Raw genomic sequence first — 21,589 nt, 5'->3', positions numbered from 1 at the left:
TGCATGGGCTTTCGAGTTTATTGTTCGAAATCAATGTCACTTATGTGAAGCAAATTATGTTTTGACAGAAAAAAAGTGGTGAGGCAAAGGCTTTAGGCCTCATTGAGGGAATGGCACGAGCAAGGACCAACAACTGGACAGTGGACGAGGTGTGGAGTGATGCAGCTGAAATCAATCTGCTCTTTGATAAACAAGTGGTGAATATCATATTTCTCATAGATTTTGTAGTATCAATAATCATAGACTTTTAGGAGAACTAAAAACTATAGCCTACAAAACTCTTTATAGTAGGAAGCCCATATGTAGGGTTGATATGGCTTGTGATGTAAACATCTTGGCATGCCCACGATCACCCACTGGTTATGCAAAATCGTTACTTACCGTAATGGGGGCTTGTTTTAAGGATTATGATCACTACCATGGAACACCATTTTTTCTTTACAAAAAAAAAAAAATTCCTTAATCAGTTGAATCGTAAAATCAAATTTGTGGTTGAAAAGATTCTCTCTTCATTACGTTTTTTTTCCCCTTGGAAATTAAATTGTGTTCCTTTCCCCACCTCTAGGGTTGAAACAGCCTTAGTTTGTTAAAAAAAATTGTATTGGTCCATTTCACAATAATATTTGAGTAATTTTCCATTATTTTAAATAAATAAATAAAAAAAAATGGCTAAAACTATAAACACAATTGAGATAAAGTAACTGTAAAAGCTCCCAAAACCTCTGGGGACTGGGGAGAGTGCTCACCAACGAACAGCTCTGAAGGTTCTTCCCGCCCGAAGAAATTTCTCCTTCGAAGTTACGAACGCATGAAATGTCTACTTTTCTTCGTAATCCATGATTCTATATGAGAATTCGCTTCGAACAATGATAGCATGTGAGATTTTTTCCACGCCTAGGGCTTTTCATCCTAAATGGAACGGCAATGTTAATCTCCCGAGGTCTCAGGTGAGCTTAATTTCGATTCGTAGGAAATTGAAACAGATAAATTTCAACAGAAGCATTGGAAGAAGAGGATTTATCTCTCTTTCAAATGCGTCTTCTGGGGGGTCGCAGCAAGCGTCGGGCAGTGGCAGTAAAGCTACTGCGGATGATTTCGTCTCAAGGGTTTTGAAAGAAAACCCCAGCCAGTTAGAACCCAGGTTTTTGATTGGGAAAAGGTTGTACACACTTAAAGAAAAAGAGGACCTGACTAAGGGTCGGGATGTTGGGATTTTGGAGACTGTGAAGCAGTGGATTACGAAATCAAGGTCTAAGCAGCTGGAAGATGAAGCTGGTGGTAAGAGAGAAGAATCCTCGGATCCTGTATATCTCAAGGATATGTTGAGGGAGCACAAGGGGAAGCTCTACGTGCCTGAAGAGGTTTTCAAAGCAGATTTATCTGAAGAAGAGGAGTTCGATAGAAATTTAGAGGAACTCCCTAAAATGAGTTTTGAAAATTTTCAGAAGGCCTTAAAGAGCGATAAGGTTAAGTTGTTAATGTTAAAAGAGGTTACAGGGATTACATCTGGCTTCGGGTATCGAGATTTCATTGTGGACTTGAAAGAAATCCCCGGTGAAAAGGCTTTGCATAGAACCAAGTGGTGAATATCGCTTTCCTTAGTAATATTTTTTAATTTGGTGCCAATTTTGATTCTCACTTACAGTGCAATGGCAGGGCAATAAAATTGAGGGAGAGTCAAGCACAGACCATCTTGGAGGAGTACTCGGGCCCTAAATATGAAATTGAGAGGCACACTACGGTAATCAGTCGCTTTGCATAACCAAAAACTCCCAACCTTTTTCCCCTAGAGGTGGGCTATATTGGTTATCTTCTCTTTTCACCATAAATTAAATTCCTAAAAACCCATCAATATCCAGAGCAAAGGAGGCTATTGCTTGTATCTGTTTGGGTCGTAAAGGAATAGCATCAAATATACACATTGGAAACTGGTCGATGCTTTATTTACGTATTTAATTATTGACTAGAAAAGTTGCACATTAAAATTGAGGATTAATATGGATGGGGTAGCCACCAAGGATTTCTGTTAGCAATGGGTTATTCAGGAGAACACTAATTAGAGTTAAAGAATTTCTCCATGATGACTTTTTTTCAATTTAAGATGGAAAGTTAAAAACAAGCAACTGTATAGGCACTTTATGCAAAACATGATTTAAACTCAATCTGCCCAAGATATTTCTCTGACTTCAGATATTTGTGATTGCATTCCTTCAGTGCTAACGAGAAGGAGACAAAGGACATAAACATTATTTTTGCTTCAGGGAATAGGCAAGGTTTGAAATTTCAGATTTCGATCCCATTTTGATTTTGTCGAAACCGAAATAGTTCACGAATTACTGAAATTTCGAACCATGGAATGGGTAAGGGATTGAGTGGAAGTTGGAAAGATAGAGAAGTAGTCGAGGAGTACAAGGAATAGGAAAAAGTGAAGAAACAACACAACTCAATGGGATTTTTGCTCTCTCCTGCCTTATTGTCACCTTGATTCGACCACAATTTCTTAAACTGTAAACATTTACAGCAAAGATTTAGTTTTGAGTCAGGTATGAACATAGTTTGTTTGTTGTGACGCTGATTTTAAAAACTTCATCATGATGCAGTCAACCTGAAATTCAACAAATATAACACTAGGTTTCTGAGTTATCAACATTGCTTAATCCATTTTCTCCAGCAGTGTTATTTTGGTGAAGGAATTATCATTGAATGACATTTCTTTCTTCTTTTTTTAAGATATATATATATATATATATATATGAGACGCTGTTTCAATTATGGAGTAGGTTATTGAATTTTCAAGATTTCAAAGCATGTCTTATGTTCTAACTTTTCTTACAAATAACTCTTGAAATGCAGTCCTATGTAGGAAAATTGCCTGAGTACCCTCATCCTGTGGCGTCTTCCATATCTAGCAGAATGATGGTGGAACTTGGAATGGTGACGACTCTGATGGCTGCTGCTGCAGTTATTGTTGGGGGATTTCTAGCATCAGCGGTATTTGCTGTCACCAGTTTCCTATTTGTGGTGGCTGTATATGTTGTCTGGCCTCTGGGGAAGCCACTTTTTAAGGTTGTCTTAGGTATTGTTTCTGGTATTGGAGAGAGAATCTGGGAGAATGTTGTTGATATCTCTAGTGATGGAGGAATTTTCTCAAAGCTGTATGAATACTACACTTTTGGTGGTGTGTCGGCTAGTCTTGAGATGCTTAAGCCAATCATGCTGGTCCTTTTGACTATGGTCCTTCTTGTCCGATTTACTCTTTCGAGGAGACCAAAGAATTTCAGGAAATGGGTAAGTGATTGCCTCATTTTACAAATTCTAATAAAGCTGATATTCTTTAATTAGTCAGAGTGATGGTGCTCCCAAAGCTGGATTATCAGGGTCTTTGTAATCTAGTTCATATATCTTCTTCTTCTTCCTTTCCCCCCCCCCCCCCTTTTACCCTTTGAGTAATCTAGTTTGTATATCTGATGCAGGATATATGGCAAGGGCTTGAATTTGGACAGTCTAAGCCGCAAGCTCGAGTCGATGTTAGTTTTCAAAACGTGTTCCATACGTCATTTTTTTTTGGAGTAAAATTTCATATATATATATTTTTTCTTTTTCTAATTTTTTCAACGGTATTCCCTCAGGGTTCGACAGGAGTGAAATTTGGTGATGTGGCAGGTATTGATGAAGCAGTGGAAGAACTCCAAGAGGTAAGGTGTATTTTGTATCTCCAGTTTATTGAAATGTATCACAGCTTATGTATTTTTCCTTGGATGTTTGTTTATGATTTAGGGTTTGTGCTGCTCACCATATAACTGGTGTCATATCATCCCTTCTATGAGTGAATAATCTTAAGACCCTACATCTGATGCTGCCCTGCATTTTATGTATGATAGAATTTGTAAAAGAGGACCACCTTCTTTCTGCTGGTCAGGGAAACAATTCTGTTTGTTTTTTTTATTTATTTCTGTGTGGTTTCACCATTTCAAGCAACCAAATGTCTGTGGTTCTCTCTAATTTTGTTGAGGAGGTTTAAAACATCAATTTCCAAAGTAAACATTTTGGAAATTTTTAGAGACAACATTTTACTGTATATGTTGACTTATCAAAGTGAAGACTACCTTCTCCATATGAGAGTCAGAATACTTCTGAATAGTTAAAAGGAATGCATAGATAGAAACTTTCACCCTTGGTTTGTATATATAATAGGGTTAAACTCATTAAAACAGCAGGTAGTTACACCCCACCCACAAACAGAACCATAGGGTAAGATTCCAGCAGAACATAGGGTTTGATGGCTATAGACTCAAGGCTTAGATCAAGCCTAAATTCTGGCCAGGTGTAGGTCTATGGCAGAAAAACAATTTCTCTAGATAAGGTGGAGATCCAACAGTGGGAATGGTAGCAACAATAGATAGAATAAAAATAGGAACTTAGGGAATTCAGATTTAGTAACTAATGGCTTCTCACAAACTACATGGAAGATCACCTTCAAAGTTGGATCAGTAGTGGAGACTAGGCAATGGAGCTAACTCTCCAAGTATCATGGTCAAATGATGGCTGGAATGAGAGTTAAAAAAGTAAAATCTGAAATTTGAAGGTAGATCCTAAAATAAAAAACTCACAGTGATACAATGATCTGACCAGTGGATGAAAGTCAATTTCTGGTCGATAGGACTCCTTTGGTTGAAGAAGACTCCCAAATAACTTTGTAATCTGCTAGACAGAATAGGAGTTACAAGGAATAACAGTTGCAGCAGGAGAACTTCAGAACTTTGCAGCTGCAGGACTTGAACAGGGAAGGGGCAGGTTTGGTTACAACTTCAGCCAAACTTCTTGTGTGTAACACCAGCCAGGTATCTCAGTAGAGCATCAACAGCACAGCAATTACTTGAACAAGAAGGTGTATAGTTTCAGAAAATCAAAGAGAAAAAGGGAAGGAGGGATATGCCCGAGGCCTCTCATCTATTAGTCTCTCTCTAACCAATGGGGCATCTCACCACATAATGCATCTCACAGCAAACCAAGGCAAAAAGCAAATATTCTTTCATTATCAAAATCGTTAGAATGGCTTGGAGTCCTACCCTTGCTTATATGGATGTAGCCTACTACTAGAAAATAGAAACAAACTAAAATAGCAACTATTCCTTATTTTCGTGTAGTCTCCTAGTCCCTCCTAGTTGGGCTTATAGAATGGGCACGTTACAATAGAAAACTCAAAATTACTTAGCCCATGACCCATATAATCCTTTGGGGACTTAAATTTTGACCTTCTTATTGAACCATGGGCTCAATTTGACCTAAAAAACTGAACCAAACCCAAATCCGAAATTTTTTCTTCTTCCACCGGCTGTGATCTGTATCAATAGAACTCTACAAGTATAAAGAACATGCTTCATAAATTTCATCCTTACAGGTTTATACATTTTGGGGCGAGCCTGTGGCGCAACGGTTAAGTTGCATTATTGTAACTTGTTGGTCACAGTTTCGAAACTTGGAAACAGCCTCTCCTGTGTAGCAGGGGGTAAGGCTGCATACATACGCCCCTCCTAGACCCTGTGGTAGTGGGAGCCTCGTGCACTAGGTTGCCCTTTTTTTTTTTACACAGATTTATACATTTTCTACTACATTATATCAGAACTTCATCAAAGCATTTGGACTTGTGCACATTAATTTACATCTCCATTCTTATTTTTATGACTATATAGATATATACACTTAATAAAACTATCTAGATATAGCATTTAGGTCTGTGCATGTTATTTCACATCTCCATACTGTTCAGCGATATTGTCTATATATATTCAAGTTATTTCTTGTCTACATGCTTAATAAATTATTTAGATATATACAAGTCATTTCAAGTCTTCATCCAGATTCAATAAAATTATTTCATTTGGTTTCATTCGTTATAGAATGCATTTCTTTTCTTCTCTTTCTTACAACATATGATGTACCCATATCAGTTTCATCTAGGCTAAGTGTATTTCTGTTTTTTAAACTCCCATTTAAGATTGTAATTTTTCATTCACAGTGAAGTGAAGAATCTAATGCCATCATTCATATTTTGTTGATCAGTTGGTGAGGTACTTGAAGAATCCTGAATTATTTGATAAAATGGGAATAAAGCCTCCGCATGGGGTTCTTTTGGAGGGTCCTCCTGGATGTGGGAAGGTCTTAACTTGACAGAGCCTTGCAATTGGAGTGTTATAACTTATAAACTATATCTCACAGGATAATGTCGTCTCACTTATTTCAGACTTTGGTGGCCAAAGCTATAGCTGGCGAAGCTGGTGTTCCTTTTTACCAAATGGCTGGTTCAGAATTTGTTGAAGTCCTAGTCGGTGTTGGTTCTGCCCGTATTAGGGATCTTTTTAAGAGAGCTAAGGTGATTGTCTTCCCACTTCTTTTCTTTACATGGAATGTTCTCCCCCTCCCCCACAAACCAACAACCCCCCTCCTCCCCAAAAAAATAAAAAATAAACTAAATAGGAGGGAGAAGAGAAAAAAATCCACCACCACAAAATGTGGCTTTTTTTTTTTAGTTTACTTTTTGATCTATATACCACATCTGACATTTATATAATTGGATTGTCAATACATCAAAGATTGAAACAAGAACATATATTATCTTCATATAACCTTGTTTCTTTAAAGAACACAAAGAACACAAATAATCTTTGTAATATGTATATGTTTGTGTTTCCAAGTCCCTCTAACTTATTTTTATGATGAGTTTGTAATTTTAGTATTTTTTGGTGTGGGGAAGTGAATTAAGAAAGCACAAGGATCATTACCTTTCTTTTCCATTGTTTTTTGATGATTTCTGTAGTCATGGCAAGCTAACAAAGTGAGTGTAATTGAAAAATTGTTTCATGTGGGGAGACTAAATTTCTTCAAAATTTCATTATTTTTTCATACAGGTAAACAAACCATCGGTTATCTTTATTGATGAAATTGATGCATTGGCTACTAGGTATGGTGCATATCTTGGTAACTTTTTGTTACTAGTGGCATTCAAATAATCCCTCCACCTTTAATTCCATCTGCTCTATGTATATTTTACTCGTTAGTTTGTAGTCACCCTCCTATCCCCTTTCATTATATAATAACAATAATAATAACAATAATAACAATAATAGGGGACAGTTTTCTGTCCGGGAGCTGCCCTGCTCCACAGACACATGGGGCACGAAATGACCACCATGCCCCTCCTGGGGGTGCGCCCCGTGTCTGGGTGCATGGGCCGGTACTGGACCGAGAACACTTGCCCTAATAATAATAACTATTGTCTGTATGTAGTTTTGACATTTTGGTGTCTCACATTGTTCACTTTCAGTTGTTTCCTTGTATTCAAGCATTTTAGTGTCAAGGTGTGAACCTTGGGCTCAATTGGTCAATCATTAACATGTAAAGATTTAGAAGTCAATAGTTTGGTCACAGCTTACACAAGTGTTGCCAAAGTTTCCTCCCTTTGTAAGGGGTTTGAAATTCTTGTGGAAACAGACCATAATGAAGTTTTATAAACAAAAGTGGAAAGCAGAACTGCCATCTTGTGGATAGAGATTTCGGATTGAAGGCATGTTAGATGGGTTTCTGATATGAAAATGCATATCATCTTCCTATAAAATAGGCTGTATGCCAATCATCATCCCCCCCCCCCCCCTTCTTTTTCTCCCTTTTGATTTAGTAAAAATTGGACTTCGTCATCAAAGCAAAATGCAAAATGAACAGGACAAGAAAAAGTACTACGATTACACTGACATATATGTTCCAGCATGTAAGCCAACCCTTGTAACTCTTCTGGCATGGACATCTTTTATGTCACCTAATGAGCTCAATAGTTGGCAATGAGATGTTTGTGCCTGGGACCTTTTGCTTACCGAAATGAAAAAGGCATCCTGGAACATATCTTTTTACTGTTAAGCTCAGCTAATGACAGTACTGGTAGTCATCACTGACAATGAAGTTTGTCAGGTTCAGTTGGTTTTTAAAATGTTGAGAACCTTTGTCATCTTATTCTTAAACAGCAATAAAAGGTCAGGAAACATCAGAGGAAATGTCTAGGGCTTCTGTAGAAACACAGGAGTGATGAAGAGATTGCAAATATTTTGAAATTTGGGAAACAGTATGAAGAAAATCAAATTCCACATTTGTATTCAGATAGTCTTCTCATTCACATTCCATGGAGCTTTTCCTGTTCTCTTTTTTGCTTGGAATGTGTTTTTCTCTCATTAGTTAGATAACTTATTTTCTTGGTCTTTCGGGTCATTTGTCACTGGAGGGAGAATTTTAGGGTCTCTGCTCTTGTTCATCATCTGTTGGGAGTATTTCAGAGAGAAAACAGAGATTTCTGATTGCAATTTGTAAGTCATGCGTTCTTCTAAAATTCTATTGTCTGAAATGGTAAAGAGTATTTTTATCAAGTAAGGGCATACAGATAGGGGATATATCTTAGGAGAAATTGGATTCTAATGTTATTGTTAATGGAACACTTTGGAACCCCAAGGGGGTAGCCGAGTTGGCAAGGGACCTTCGCCTCAGGAAGTGTGTGGTTCTGAGTTCGACTCCTTACCTCCTTGGGGCCACTCACACGAGGGTGTTTAGTGCTCTTCATTGCTTTCAGTGAAAGTTGAATGGTTCTCATTCAACACCGGTATGACCTGGTCCATGCCATTGTGTGGTCAGTATGGGCCCGCGGGACTAGTCAGGCCAAAGGCCTAGATACCCATCGTTAGCGAAAAAAAAGAAAAAAAAGAAAATGGAACACTTTGGAAGGTAAGAGCTCCATGCTGATGGCCTCAGGATGATAATAATGTGTTCTAAACTTTCTTTTTGTGTGAACATATTCCAAGTACTGTATCTCTTCTGGTTGGTTCTCCAAACATGAATAGAACACATAGTTTTTGTAAAGTATCCAAATGATCTTTCTTCCACTAAAGGGTTTGGCAAATTTCTTAATTTGTTTATGATATACAAAAAATTGATTCATTTATTTATAGAATTTTCCAGTAGCATTTTAGTATGGGTTGCCACAAAGTAATAAAGCAAATTAATATTTTATTCATTAAAGAAATGACTTGGTTTTTCTTTGGCACGATCAGGCGTCAAGGAATTCTTAGTGAATCCACCAACTACCTATATACTGCAGCTACTCAAGAGAGGGAAACTACGCTAAACCAGCTTCTGATAGAGCTTGATGGATTTGATACTGGCAAAGGTGTCATATTTTTAGGTGCAACAAACCGCATGGATTTGTTAGATCCAGCACTTCTTCGGCCAGGTCGTTTTGACCGAAAGGTTTGTTCTTTGTTAGTTAATGAAATAGGAACAAATGGAACATATGCGCCTGGATTTTCCTCCCTAGATAATCCTAGCAGCCAGTATTCCTTGTATCAAATGAATTTTAATTGGCAGAAAAATGTAATCCTTTCGGTAATATGTGTATGCTGAGTTCAAGACAAAGGCCTATTGATATTTTTTTCAATCTCTCTTTGTATAAACTGTTTGTTGGCCATCTCTTTGTATGGTGAAAGGCCCTCCACCATGGCAAGCATTCAACTTGCCAATGAAAAATCCTTTAGCAGCATACCAAGCCAATCAAGACAACGAACTGAATTTGGTGCTTGTTGCTTTGTCTTTCTTCCCATGATAACTTGTCAAACATTGGCTTGTTATTTTCCTCTTATTTCAATTTTCCTACTTCTGTAGATAAGAATCCGTCCTCCAGGTGCAAAAGGGAGGTATGACATCTTAAAAGTTCATGCTCGTAAGGTGAAAATGTCTCCATCTGTTGACCTAAACACCTATGCACAGAATTTACCTGGTATGAAGTCCTCTCGTTTCTTATATTCTTGATTTATTGTCTGCATATTATATTCAATTGCAATCCATTTGAAACCTTAACCTGTAATAGAGCCACCGTGTTTTGTTGGCATACTGATGAGTGTGTCAATTTTTGTTAAAGAATATTTAGTTGATCATCATTTTAAGAGAACTGGACCAAACTGGCCAGTTGAGACCATAATGGCAAACCTTTTGGTTTAGTTCAAGGCACAACCTCTTTTTCTAGAAACCGGTAACTCCTGATAAAAGAGGGGCGGGGGGAGACGGTGACTTTTTTTAATGGAAAAAAGCAGCCAGTCAAAACCTTGGATACCAGAGAAAAAACTGGGTTGAAGTGGATTGAACTTAAACCAGATCCTCAGGCATTTGGTTGTCAGTCTGTTTTTCAGAGCTAACTTATAATGTCTGAGATTTCTCATCTAGTGAAGTTGACTTTGTTACTAGGTAGGGGAGGAATTCTTCTTGTAAAACATATTCATGGATGTATCTTTGGTAGGATTTTATTATGTGTCATTTACTAATGGTCACATTAGGAGTTACAGTCATAGTTTTTAAGGCGCTAAGGCGACGAAGGCGTTTGAGGGTTTTTCGGAGTGCCTTAGCGATAAGGCAGGCATAAAGGGTCGCCTTATTGACTAAAGTGTTCCTGTGTAATTTTTTTATAAAACCAATCTATTTGGCTCAAATCCTAGTTGAATTCTATTACTCATATGCTAAATAAATATTAAAGGTTCATATTCATACCAATGTAAGATATTCATCAAGAAAACAAATAAAAAATTGAATAAACTAAGTTCATCTTCATCAATCATCATTCATCAATCATCATAACATATTAACATATAATATAAATACATAATTATGAAACAAAATTATAAATATAAAGAAAAGAAGACATAAAATATACAAGTATTTATTATACTTACCTCTATGATGCTATAATGAGTGCCTAAGCTCTAAGGTCATCTACTATATTTCTACTTCTGTCAAAGAAGTAATTAAGAACTTAGAATTAAAACACATCGAAAGTAAAAATCGAGATGCCAAATTAAATGGATGAGAAGTGACTAACCTGGGGATTCTTAATCATTCTAAAAAACTTTAAACTTTAATGAAGAAAAAACATAAAATAAACTAAAATGCTAAAAATTTAGTAAACAATGAAAGCCAAATACTTAAAAGTTTAAGGACTCAAAAAACTTTAAAGTTTAAAGACTCAAAATATTTCAAAGTTCAAAGACTCAAAGACTTTCAATCCAAATCAGTAATTAAATTAAAATCTTCTTCTTCATCTGCATTCTGTTGCTGGCTTGCATCATTTGGAGCTATGCCATAATCGTCCTCAATGTTTTCATCATCACGAATATCCTCTTCACTCATCTCATCCACTTCTTCATCTGAAGAATCCTCAAGCTCAACCCTCCTACCACGCCGGAAATAGCAAAGATTGGTTCCATTGGTAGATGCTGGAGCCCTCCTTGGTCTATTGTGGCCTTGATATGATGAAGATGCCCCAAGTGCTCTATTAACATCTCTCCAAGTGAGATCATTCTCAGGATGAACTAATTCATCCTCTGATTCACCAATCATCCACTCACTATTCCAATTAAGCTCATTGAGCAATAATGGATTGTAGTTTCTGCATTGTTCTTTTATTTCTTGGAACCTTGCTTGAAGTCGGCGATTATATTGAATGTAGAAAAGATCATTTAACCATTGGTGCTCTAACCTATTCCTCTTCTTGGTGTGAATCTGAAAAACATTAATAATATGAGGTTATCTACTTATTTTCAATAAAACCATATTAAGTGAAGTACAAGTACTCAGAACTCAATAGTCAATACTCACAAATTCAAATGTGCTCCAATTGCGCTCACAACCAGAAGATGAGCAACAAAGACCAAGTATGCTCAATGCAAGCTTTGAAAGGTCAGGAGTAGTACTTCCATGTCGAGACCACAAAGAGACTATAAATATATAATATAAAAAAAATAGGTTAAGTAAAAAATCAACATACAAAGTTCTAAACTAATTAGAACTTTAAAAGGAAATATACTTACTAGGATTCAATTTGTCCCTTTGTCTAATCGCTATGTCCTTTGCAAAACTTCCTTGAACAGTAGTATACTTGTCAACCTGGACAATGATCTTATCTTGCAAGGTCTCATTAGGCACCAACCTTGCAAGAACATCATTGAAGGCATCACTTGCTTTTTGAGCTAAGTCTAACTCATTATCTGGATTATCTGCTATTGCCTTAAAGAACTTGTTTGGATTGATGAAAAAGGCAGCTAAACAATCGCTATAATTTTCTTCCATTTCCTTTCATTGTCTCCAAATTTTTTTTTTTTATGTTCTTCTTTGCCACTTGTATTGCCATATATACTTCAGGCATCGCAGGCAACTCATCACCATCTACAATCCTCAAGAGTTGAAGAAGAGGCTGTGATGCTCTTATACAATCCATCACACCATTCCAGAATGATGTAGCAAACACAGTCTCAGAAGCTTTCTTCCCTGCCTTTGTAGATGCAAGCTTAGAACGGGACCATTCATCATCAACAAATAATTTTTTCAAAGATTCTTTGTGCTTGTATAAGCTCTGGAGTGTTAAAAAGGAAGAGGCAAATCTAGTCACTTCAGCCCTCATCAAGTCTCCTGTTTTTTGCCTCATAGCTTCAAGAAGGCGAGTGTGCCTGTAGATGAATGCAGTTAATTTCCTGCCCTTCGATGTAACAGACATATAAGAGCGTAATTTGCCTATTTCCTCCATCATAAGGTTTATGCAATGAGCTACACATGGACTCCAAAATAACCTCTTCCTTTTCTCTATTAGTAGTCGACCCGTTGCAACATAGTTGGCAGCATTATCAGAGACTACTTGAATCACATAATCTTCACCAATCTCTTCAACCTTATTATCAAGTAGCTTAAATAACATTTCAGCTGTTTGTGATTGGTTAGATGCATCCACAGACTCCAAAAAAAAGTCCCCTCTGTACAGTTGACAAGAAAATTAATTAGGTTCCTTCCTCTCTTGTCTGTCCACCCATCAGACATGAGTGTGCACCCATATTTCCTCCAATATCCTTGATACTTCACCTTTAACTCATCAACTTTATCATTTTCAGACTTCAATAGAGGCCCCCTATAGTCATGAATTGAAAGGGGCTTGAAACCTGGTCCATATTGACCAATAGCCTCTACCAATTCCTCAAAACTCCTTAACTTCAAAGCATTAAATGGAACACCACTCTCATAAGCCCACCTTGCAAAGTAAGAACGAAGTTTATCTCTTTCTTCTCCTCTTACACGGTTTTCCATTGTTGTCTGATATGAACATTTATCCCGCCTATCTGCAACCACTTATTCAGGAGTCCTCCACACATGCTTTATTTCTTCTTGAAGTTGTCACAGAGCTAGGGATAGGAAATGAGACCCCAAATCGGATACTATATTCTGTTGTGGTCCCGTTACTTCTGTAGGTCCATCACTAACATCTAAATCATCAAAACAATCAAGGTTCCACTTCCTCTGGTTCTTCAAGATTGCATCTCTCATCTCTTTAGCAATTGCTTTCGTTATTTTTGCACACTTGGCTACATCACCATAGCCACCAATAAGATGTTGCTTCAATCGTGTTATTTCTCCCTTGACATCCTTCCAACAAAGGGTAAACTTAATCCAATTTTTGTTTGATACGTCAGACCAATACCCATATTTCCATCCAGTATCATTTGATTTAGCTCTCCTTTTTGGATCCTTGCTTGGATCAATCGTTGATTGTGCAGTAGCAGCAATACTTGTATTTTCACCCCCATTGCTACCACCAATTGTTTCCATAGATGAGTGGATTCAACTTGTCTCTTTGTTTAAGACTGTAATGTAAAAAGGTAATCAGAATAAGAAAAAGGTAATAAAAGGGAATATTACTACTATAAGAGAATATTAGCCTATTAGGTACTAAGGTAATAAAAGCAAATGCCTCCATTAAAGAGATATGGGAAAATCAGAATAAGAAAAAGAAAAAATACTCCCGGAAAAATAACACAGATGTATACTTATTATGGGTAGCCATTAAAAGGAACTCATGTAAATACAGCCACATTTAACATCCAGGTCGAATACACCATACTTACATAATTAGAACCTACTATGGCACTTATCTGGATACTACAGAATCAAATACTGTAAATTGAGGTTTTAAAAAACAAATTCCAACTTCCTATCCATGTTGTTTTAAACATGTAGAAGAAGATATCCTCCAAACAAAAGCAGACACAAGAGAAACACCAAAAGCAAGCACAACAATACCAAACCCCTGAAAGAACATACATAGAAGCAAAAAAAAGGAAAATAGATAATCTAGATGGCATGTGCTTAGAACCTTGGCTTTGAATCACTTCAAAGCAGGAGGTAGACAAGGAAATATCGTGAGCTTAATGATATTTCCCCAACAACATTCTATTTCTAACTCAAAATTTTTTAGCCTAATATTAATGGTACTAAATTGTCAAGGCAAGACCTACAAAACTCCATGCCACCAAGCACTTCTGCAGAGTTATAGCTTAAACAATAAAATAAAGCATCAAATTCAAAACTTGATCTGATTGCTTCTCTCCCACTTTCCCGTGAACATATTATGCTTCACATACCATGTACATCAGCTTTTCTTTTATTCTAATGTTGCAGTTTAAGATGTACAGTTTTAAGGTTAACAAGCTGAGTGTTACTGTAATAGTGTAATACTAAGGGAGCAGGTACGTCGCACACCCCACCTAGAAGAGCTTTGAACATGTCATAAAGGTCAATCAAGCAGAAGCTGAATTCTGAAAAAAGTCCGAGGGTTACAGAGTCGGTTGGAGTGATGAAATTCTGAGTTTTGATTGTGGTGGCCAACAATGGGTGGGTCTCAGAGAACTGTTTCCCTGCTGGAACTTTGCCTAAGCCAAGCATGAAAGTGATGAGAGTCGTACGACTGTAACGACTGTCAAAGTCTCACCGTAGGAAGAAAAAAAAAAATTTGTTATGTATGATGAAGTCTCAAGTCTCACCGAGTCACCTTATGGTGTATGATGAAGATGAAAGAAGAAGGAAGAAAGAAAAAAAACCGTGTAGTGTATGATGAAGATGAAAGAAGAAGGAAGAAGAAGGGAGAAGAAAGAAGAAAAGAGAAAAAAAAAAGCGCAAAAATCAGAAATTAGAAATATAAACGAAAACATACCTGGAGATGTGGAAGGATACTTCGTTGGAGGTTGCCGAAGGCTGTCGGAGGAGAAGGAGAAGTCGCCGGAGAAGAATCGAAGGAGGAGGTACCTCACCGTCGGTTTGGGGTTTTGCGATTTGGAGTGGAGACAGAGAGAATGAGAGATGCGATTTAGGTTTTGTTTTCTAAGTTATATGGTTTTTGATCCAATGCATCACATGTGCATCAAAACTTATACACCTACCAATGAGAAAATGTAATTTGGAATTTTCATCAATTAATTTTAAAATGTGTTTTAAAAAAAAAAAAATTGATCCAATGCATCACATGTGCATTAGACCTTATACACCTCCCAATGAGAAAATATAATTTGGAATCTTCATCAAGCAATTTTATAACGTGTTTAAAAGAAAAAAATTTTGATCGAATGCATCACTTGTGCATCAAAACTTATACACCTGCCAATGAGAAAATGTAATTTAGAATCTTCATCAAGCAATTTTAAAATGTGTTTTAAAAAAAAGCAAAACACATAAGGCGACCGCCTTAGTTGGAAGGCATCATAAGGCATCGCCTTTCACGCCTTATAGCGCCTTATAGTATATGGCGGTCGCCATAATCACTTCCCGTAAGGCAGAGGACTGCCTTATCATCCATGGACCGCATCAGCGCCAAGTCGCCTTAACAACGCCTTAAAAACTATGGTTACAGTATTACTACAGAGCAGGCTAATGCATCTTAATGAATGTACAGTCTTCACAGGCTGGTATAGGATATAAAATGGACAAAAAGTTAGGCAAACCGTCTAGAATAGCCTATTGATCAGATAATTGGTTCCTGCATATGGGCCCTGAGTCCTGATGTGGAGTTTGTCCTGTAATCTACCATGATTTTATCCTGTTATGTGTTGTCATGTTTTCTTGATCCTATTGGCTGAGTGTTCTAAAGCTTTCACCGAGTATTTAGGCAGCAAATATCAGGTCCGTTTAACAAGTTACCATTAAAGTATAGTTGGTTAGCGTCCTAAGTGCCTAGAGATCTGAAGCCATATATTTGGTTATCAGGGTGGACAGGAGCAAAGTTAGCACAGCTACTCCAAGAGGCTGCTCTGGTGGCAGTCAGGAAAGGACATGATTCTATTCTTCAGTCAGATGTGGATGATGCGGTTGATCGACTCACTGTGGGACCTAAACGAGTGGGAATTGAATTGGGCCATCAAGGGCAATGTCGTAGAGCTACTACTGAGGTTGGAACTGCATTGACATCTCATTTGCTGAGACGGTTTGAGAATGCAAAGGTTGAATTCTGTGAACGCATCTCAATTATCCCTCGTGGCCAGGTGAACGAATTCTGTAGTGCTTTTCCCCAGTATTCCTTTTGTTGTTTCTTTGTCAACTTTTTTATGGTTCCATTAGTTTGTTTCCTTGTATTTACTTCTGCATGCATTTAGAGGGCATGTTAGGTGAAAAACCTGTGAACTTTTTAATGGAGCAAATCATTGCTAGTGGCGCCAGATTTCGTGTTAGCTAGAATTGGTCCCATTTGGTCTACTACTTTCTGTAGGGCATGGAAAACCATATTGAGTGCAAAAAGGGTACTCACTGAATTTATAATATCTCCATTATTCAAAACCTTCTAATTTAGGGACGTATATAGATCATCTATCATGTCTATTTGTTGGTCCATATATTTACTTGGTTGGACCTTCTATTGAATCAATCTGAATGGAGTTCTAATGTGTGCCTGTCTTTATCCAATATGTCTGCTTAGATCTATTTACTTAATAATGGATTGTCCAGTTGTATTTATGCATAAAAATATCTTGTTTATTTATGCATGCAGACATTCTCTCAGATTGTTTTTCATCGTCTTGATGATGAGTCATACATGTTTGAGCGCCGGTCCCAGTTGTTTCATCGCCTTCAGGTCTGATTGCTCAGTTCACTTGATGTCTTGATCGCAGTTACCCTGCCTTTTATTTCCCAGAAACAGATTAGACATGTGCTTCGCCATGTGCTGCACTGCTTCAGATTCACATGATCCCCTCACAAACTGTGTATGTGGTGTCTGTTACCCACTTACCCTTCCACACAAATGTGAACAGTTATGGAACTGGGATTAATGTGTTGAAGTCTGTACTGAGTACTGACTTTCTTTTTTCCTTCTTCCTTCTTCCAAAATGCATCGTGTTGATTGGATTTAATATATGTAAAGGTATTACTTGGAGGAAGGGCTGCTGAAGAGGTTCTTTATGGACGGGATACATCAAGAGCATCCCTCAGCTACCTTGCAGATGCATCTTGGCTAGCTCGTAAAATTATAACCATGTGGGCCTTCTTGAATTAGTGCATTTAACAAATACTTTATATGCTGGCTATGTTGTAATTAGCTCCTTTGCTGTCCCCATCAGATGGAATTTGGAGAATCCAATGGTCATACATGGAGAGCCACCTCCTTGGAGGAAAAAAGCTGGTTTTGTAGGGCCACGGCTGGACTTTGAAGGATCACTTTATGATGACCATGATCTGATTGAACCCCCAATCAACTTTAATCTGGATGACCAGGTTGCGCAAAAAACTGAAGAGCTGATTAACGAATTTTACGGAAGGACGGTTTCTTTGTTGAGGAGGCATCATGCAGCTCTGCTCAAAACTGTCAAGGTATGTGATGTATCTTTGTTTCACTCCCCACCCCTCTTCTTAGAAGCTTGTTGCTTATGTGGTTTGTATGGCTGTCAGACACTTAAGAGTAAGTTGATTAACATAATGCTAAGTTGAGGAAAGGTGATTGAATTATTTGCTTCCCATTTTGCACAGCTTTCCGCTTCCTTAGGGATAGCATAGTCTTATTCTTTTTCCTTCTCTTTTATTTTTTTATTTTTTATTTATTTTTTATTTTTTTGTTTATATTGGGGCATATTGGGTTGTAAGGTCACAAGATGGAAGAGAGAAGATTATCCATAGACTTTTTATTTGTCTTATCTTCAGTACAAAGCACTGGATTGACCTACTTCTTGCAAACATGTGGGTGAAGGCAATGATCTTGTTGGGGGTCGTTTATTGATAAAAATTGGAGCCTAGAATGTATAACAGATAATCCAATGGAATAATGGATCATTGCTTCTACTTCGGCTACCATAATAGTGTATTGCATCCTTCCTGGAAGTAGTCCCTACCTGAGCCATAGAAGATGCTTTTTGACCAATAGCTAATTACTTATCCCTCAAGTCTATTTGAGATCTCTCCAGGTGATGGAGAACCTTTAGGGAAGAAAGGGAAATCAGAGTAGAGAGGGGGAAAAAGGAGAATCACACTCAACACATTCATTCAATAATCAAAATCACTCTCTAAATCTTCAATCGATTACAGCCAATATATAGGAAAATAGGAACATGAAAATAGAAACTTAACTGAAATGGAAACTAGCCTAAACTAGGAAACAACTATAAAAAGGAAACCAAAGCAAGGAAGTAAATCCTACTCCTACGTTCAAGTCTAGAAAATAAAAGCATGAAATAAAATACTAAGTAAACTACTAATTTATTTCCAACCCTTGTTGGACCAAAACCCTGGGCTGGACCGGTTCTTCTTGGCTCTTGGCTTCCAAAGCCGGTCATGCTGGTCCAACCAAGAAAGGGCAGCCGAATTTGCATCAACTCTCCTCCTCTGAAAAGAACTCGACTCCATCGAGTTAGGGAAAGGACCGAGGAGACCGTCTGAAGGAATACGTTGAATGAGGAATGATCCCACCATCTTCTTGAGCTTAATTTCAGGGAGATCTTTGGCAGGATGAAACTTCATAGTCTTGTTGGCATGCTTGAAGGCATAGGTATTGGCATAGCCACAATGCTGTACTTTCTTATCAAACAACCAAGGTCGACCAAGAAGGATATGGCACACCTTCAGAGGGAGGACATCACATTGTACTATATCCTTAAATCCACCAATAGAATATGTGACCAAGCACTTATCTGTGATTTTGAGATTAGTGTTGTTCACCCAAGCAACCTTGTAAGGATTAGGATGTGGTTCTGTATTCAATCCCAGCTTACGAACAGCGTCTTCAGAGACAACATTAATGCAACTGCCTCCATCAATGACCAAGGTTAGCAACTGATCATTGCACTTCACACGAGTCTGAAAAATACTACTGCGGCGCCAATCTTCATGTTTAGTGGCCTTCTGAGTGGTCAACACATGATGAATGACATAAAAAGGATGTTGGTCTTCGTCACTGAGAGTGTCATTGACTTCACCTGTTGCACGCTCTTCTCTTAAATCAACTGTGTCAGAACCAAGTTGCTCTTCGGGAATATATGGTATAGGAGAATCCTTATCAATAAAAGCAACCAAACGGCTGGGACATTGAGCACTGATATATCCAAATCCATGGCATGAGTATCACCAAACTGTAAATTTTTAAGAATCAGAAGGTTTATCTGAACCACGCCGAGGGGGTGAGTATGGGCGAGTAGGCCGTGAAGACATTTCAGAGACATGTCGAGGTGGAGAATACGGCCGACTAGGTCGTGAAGAGGCCATAGATGTAGCACTAGCCTGTGGTTTGCTAGATGACCTCTCTTGGGTAGGAGACTGTTGCCAAACGGAACTAGTACTTCGAGAAAAAGTATCTGCAAAATTTCTCTGGTTGTATGGGCGTTTCAGACTTTCCTCAACTTGATATGCTACTTGTACGGCGTCTTCTATGGTAGGTAGTCGACTAGATGCAAGGGCAGCACTAAGTTGAGGGTGCAAACCATTGCGAAATTGGGCCACTAAGACTTCTTCATCCCACTCAAAGTCAGAACGAGTGGCCAAATAATAAAATCTAGCAACATACTCTTCAACGGTCAAATTCTCTTGTTTCAACTGTGCAAACCTGAGATGCAGGCGTTGCTTGTAATCAGAAGGCAAGAATTGCCGATTCATAATTTCATACATTTCAGCCCAAGTAGTGACCAAACCAATGCCTCGGGTTCGGTTCTGTTGTTGTTGCTTGATCCACCAGACTCGAGCCATACCTTTCAGTTTGGCCTTTGTAAATAGGATCTTTCGAGCCTCAGTCAACCCGTACCATCTGAAGAATGTATCTAAGCTGTGAATCCAGTCAAGGTACAATTCTGGGTTATTGTCTCCATAAAAATCAAGGACATCCAGTTTTGCTGTTCTCTCTGCTCCATCATCATGTCTACCAGTCCCATATGGTGGTGGAGGTGGTGGTGGTCGTGGTGGTGGTAGTGTTACTGGCGGATCCTGTGGAGTGGTGTTGGAAGAATCCCCAGATTGAATGGGATTATTTCCTTTATCTGCTGCCACCAAACGATTAATAGAAACTTGCATGGATTCCACCATTGTTTTTAGGGACGTGATCATGTTAGTGAGAGCATCAAATTTTGTATCAGTTTCTCCTTTATAAGAATTCAGCTGCTGAACAACTTCACTATTGGCTACCATGGTATACCACTCAAGAATATATGGTAGAATAGTAAATTTTATTTTATTTATTTATTTAAATTTTTTTTTTGGAAGGGCAGAATTGCAATTACTTGAGATTCAAGTAAACCACAAAGGATATCAAGTGTGGGCAAGGAGCTAAATGTAAATAAGGAAAAAATGAGGGATAGAAGGAATTAATAGATAAAAAGAGGGGTAATAGGGGGAAAAAAAAAGGAAGTGGAAAGAGAAATAAAAAAAAATGGGGTGGGGTTTTGGATTACCGACAAAAAGGAAGCATCACTCCTTTGGAGAAGTTGGAGACTGGATTGGAGAATTGGAGTGGGCTTCTTCCGCTAGCGATGGGAGCAATTAGCGGTAGGACTTGAGGCGAGACACTTCAGGGGTCCGACGGAAACCAGGTATGCGTCTCTCTCTGTTCTACTTCTTCTTCTTCGTCTTTTCTTCTCTGCGCCTCTTCTTCTTTTCTTCTTCGTCGACTCTCTCTTACTACTTTTTTTTTTTTTTTGCTGCTGTCGGAAGGAATAGAGGAGGCGGTAGAGAAAAAGGGGGCTCGATTCTTCTCTGGACAGAATCGGATTTTTTTTTTGGTTCTCAGTATCGGTGGAAGCCGACACAGAGAATGGGAAGGGAAGAAGAAAAATGTGGAAGGAATAGGATCTTTCGGCTCTGATACCAAGTTGATGGAGAACCTTTAGGGAAGAAAGGGAAATCATAGTAGAGGGGAAAAAAGGAGAATCACACTCAACACATTCATTCAATAATCAAAATCACTCTCTAAATCTTCAATCGATTACAGCCAATATATAGGAAAATAGGAATATGAAATTAGAAACTTAACTGAAATGGAAACTAGCCTAAACTAGGAAACAACTATAAAAAGGAAACCAAAGCAAGGAAGTAAATCCTACTCCTACGTTCAAGTCTGGAAAATAAAAGCATGAAATAAAATACTAAGTAAACTACTAATTTATTTCCAACCCTTGTTGGACCAAAACCCTGGGCTGGACCGGTTCTTGGCTCTTGGCTTCCAAAGCCGGTCATGCTGGTCCAACCAAGAAAGGGCAGCCGTATCTGCATCACTAGGGATTGTGAAAGA

At 38.1% G+C, this 21,589-nt stretch overlaps 1 protein-coding gene across 1 annotated transcript; it reads left to right on the top strand.

Annotated features, from left to right (window-relative positions):
- Nucleotides 1–703: 703 nt before the first annotated feature.
- Nucleotides 704–17,697, top strand: LOC122061499 (probable inactive ATP-dependent zinc metalloprotease FTSHI 1, chloroplastic; the record flags this gene model as incomplete). The annotated part of the gene is given in 14 exon segments (XM_042624773.1): nt 704–1,582; nt 1,657–1,741; nt 2,854–3,288; nt 3,474–3,527; nt 3,630–3,695; nt 6,064–6,159; nt 6,245–6,373; nt 6,909–6,961; nt 9,090–9,285; nt 9,697–9,811; nt 16,102–16,376; nt 16,880–16,963; nt 17,252–17,364; nt 17,448–17,697. Coding segments are annotated over 14 exon segments (2,697 nt in total), but the record flags the coding sequence as incomplete, so codon positions are not given.
- Between the last annotated feature and the right edge of the window lie 3,892 nt (nt 17,698–21,589).

The sequence above is a fragment of the Macadamia integrifolia genome, chromosome 14, assembly GCF_013358625.1.
Source record: "Macadamia integrifolia cultivar HAES 741 chromosome 14, SCU_Mint_v3, whole genome shotgun sequence".
NCBI lineage: Eukaryota > Viridiplantae > Streptophyta > Magnoliopsida > Proteales > Proteaceae > Macadamia > Macadamia integrifolia.
This window is presented reverse-complemented; position numbering and strand designations above follow the sequence as displayed.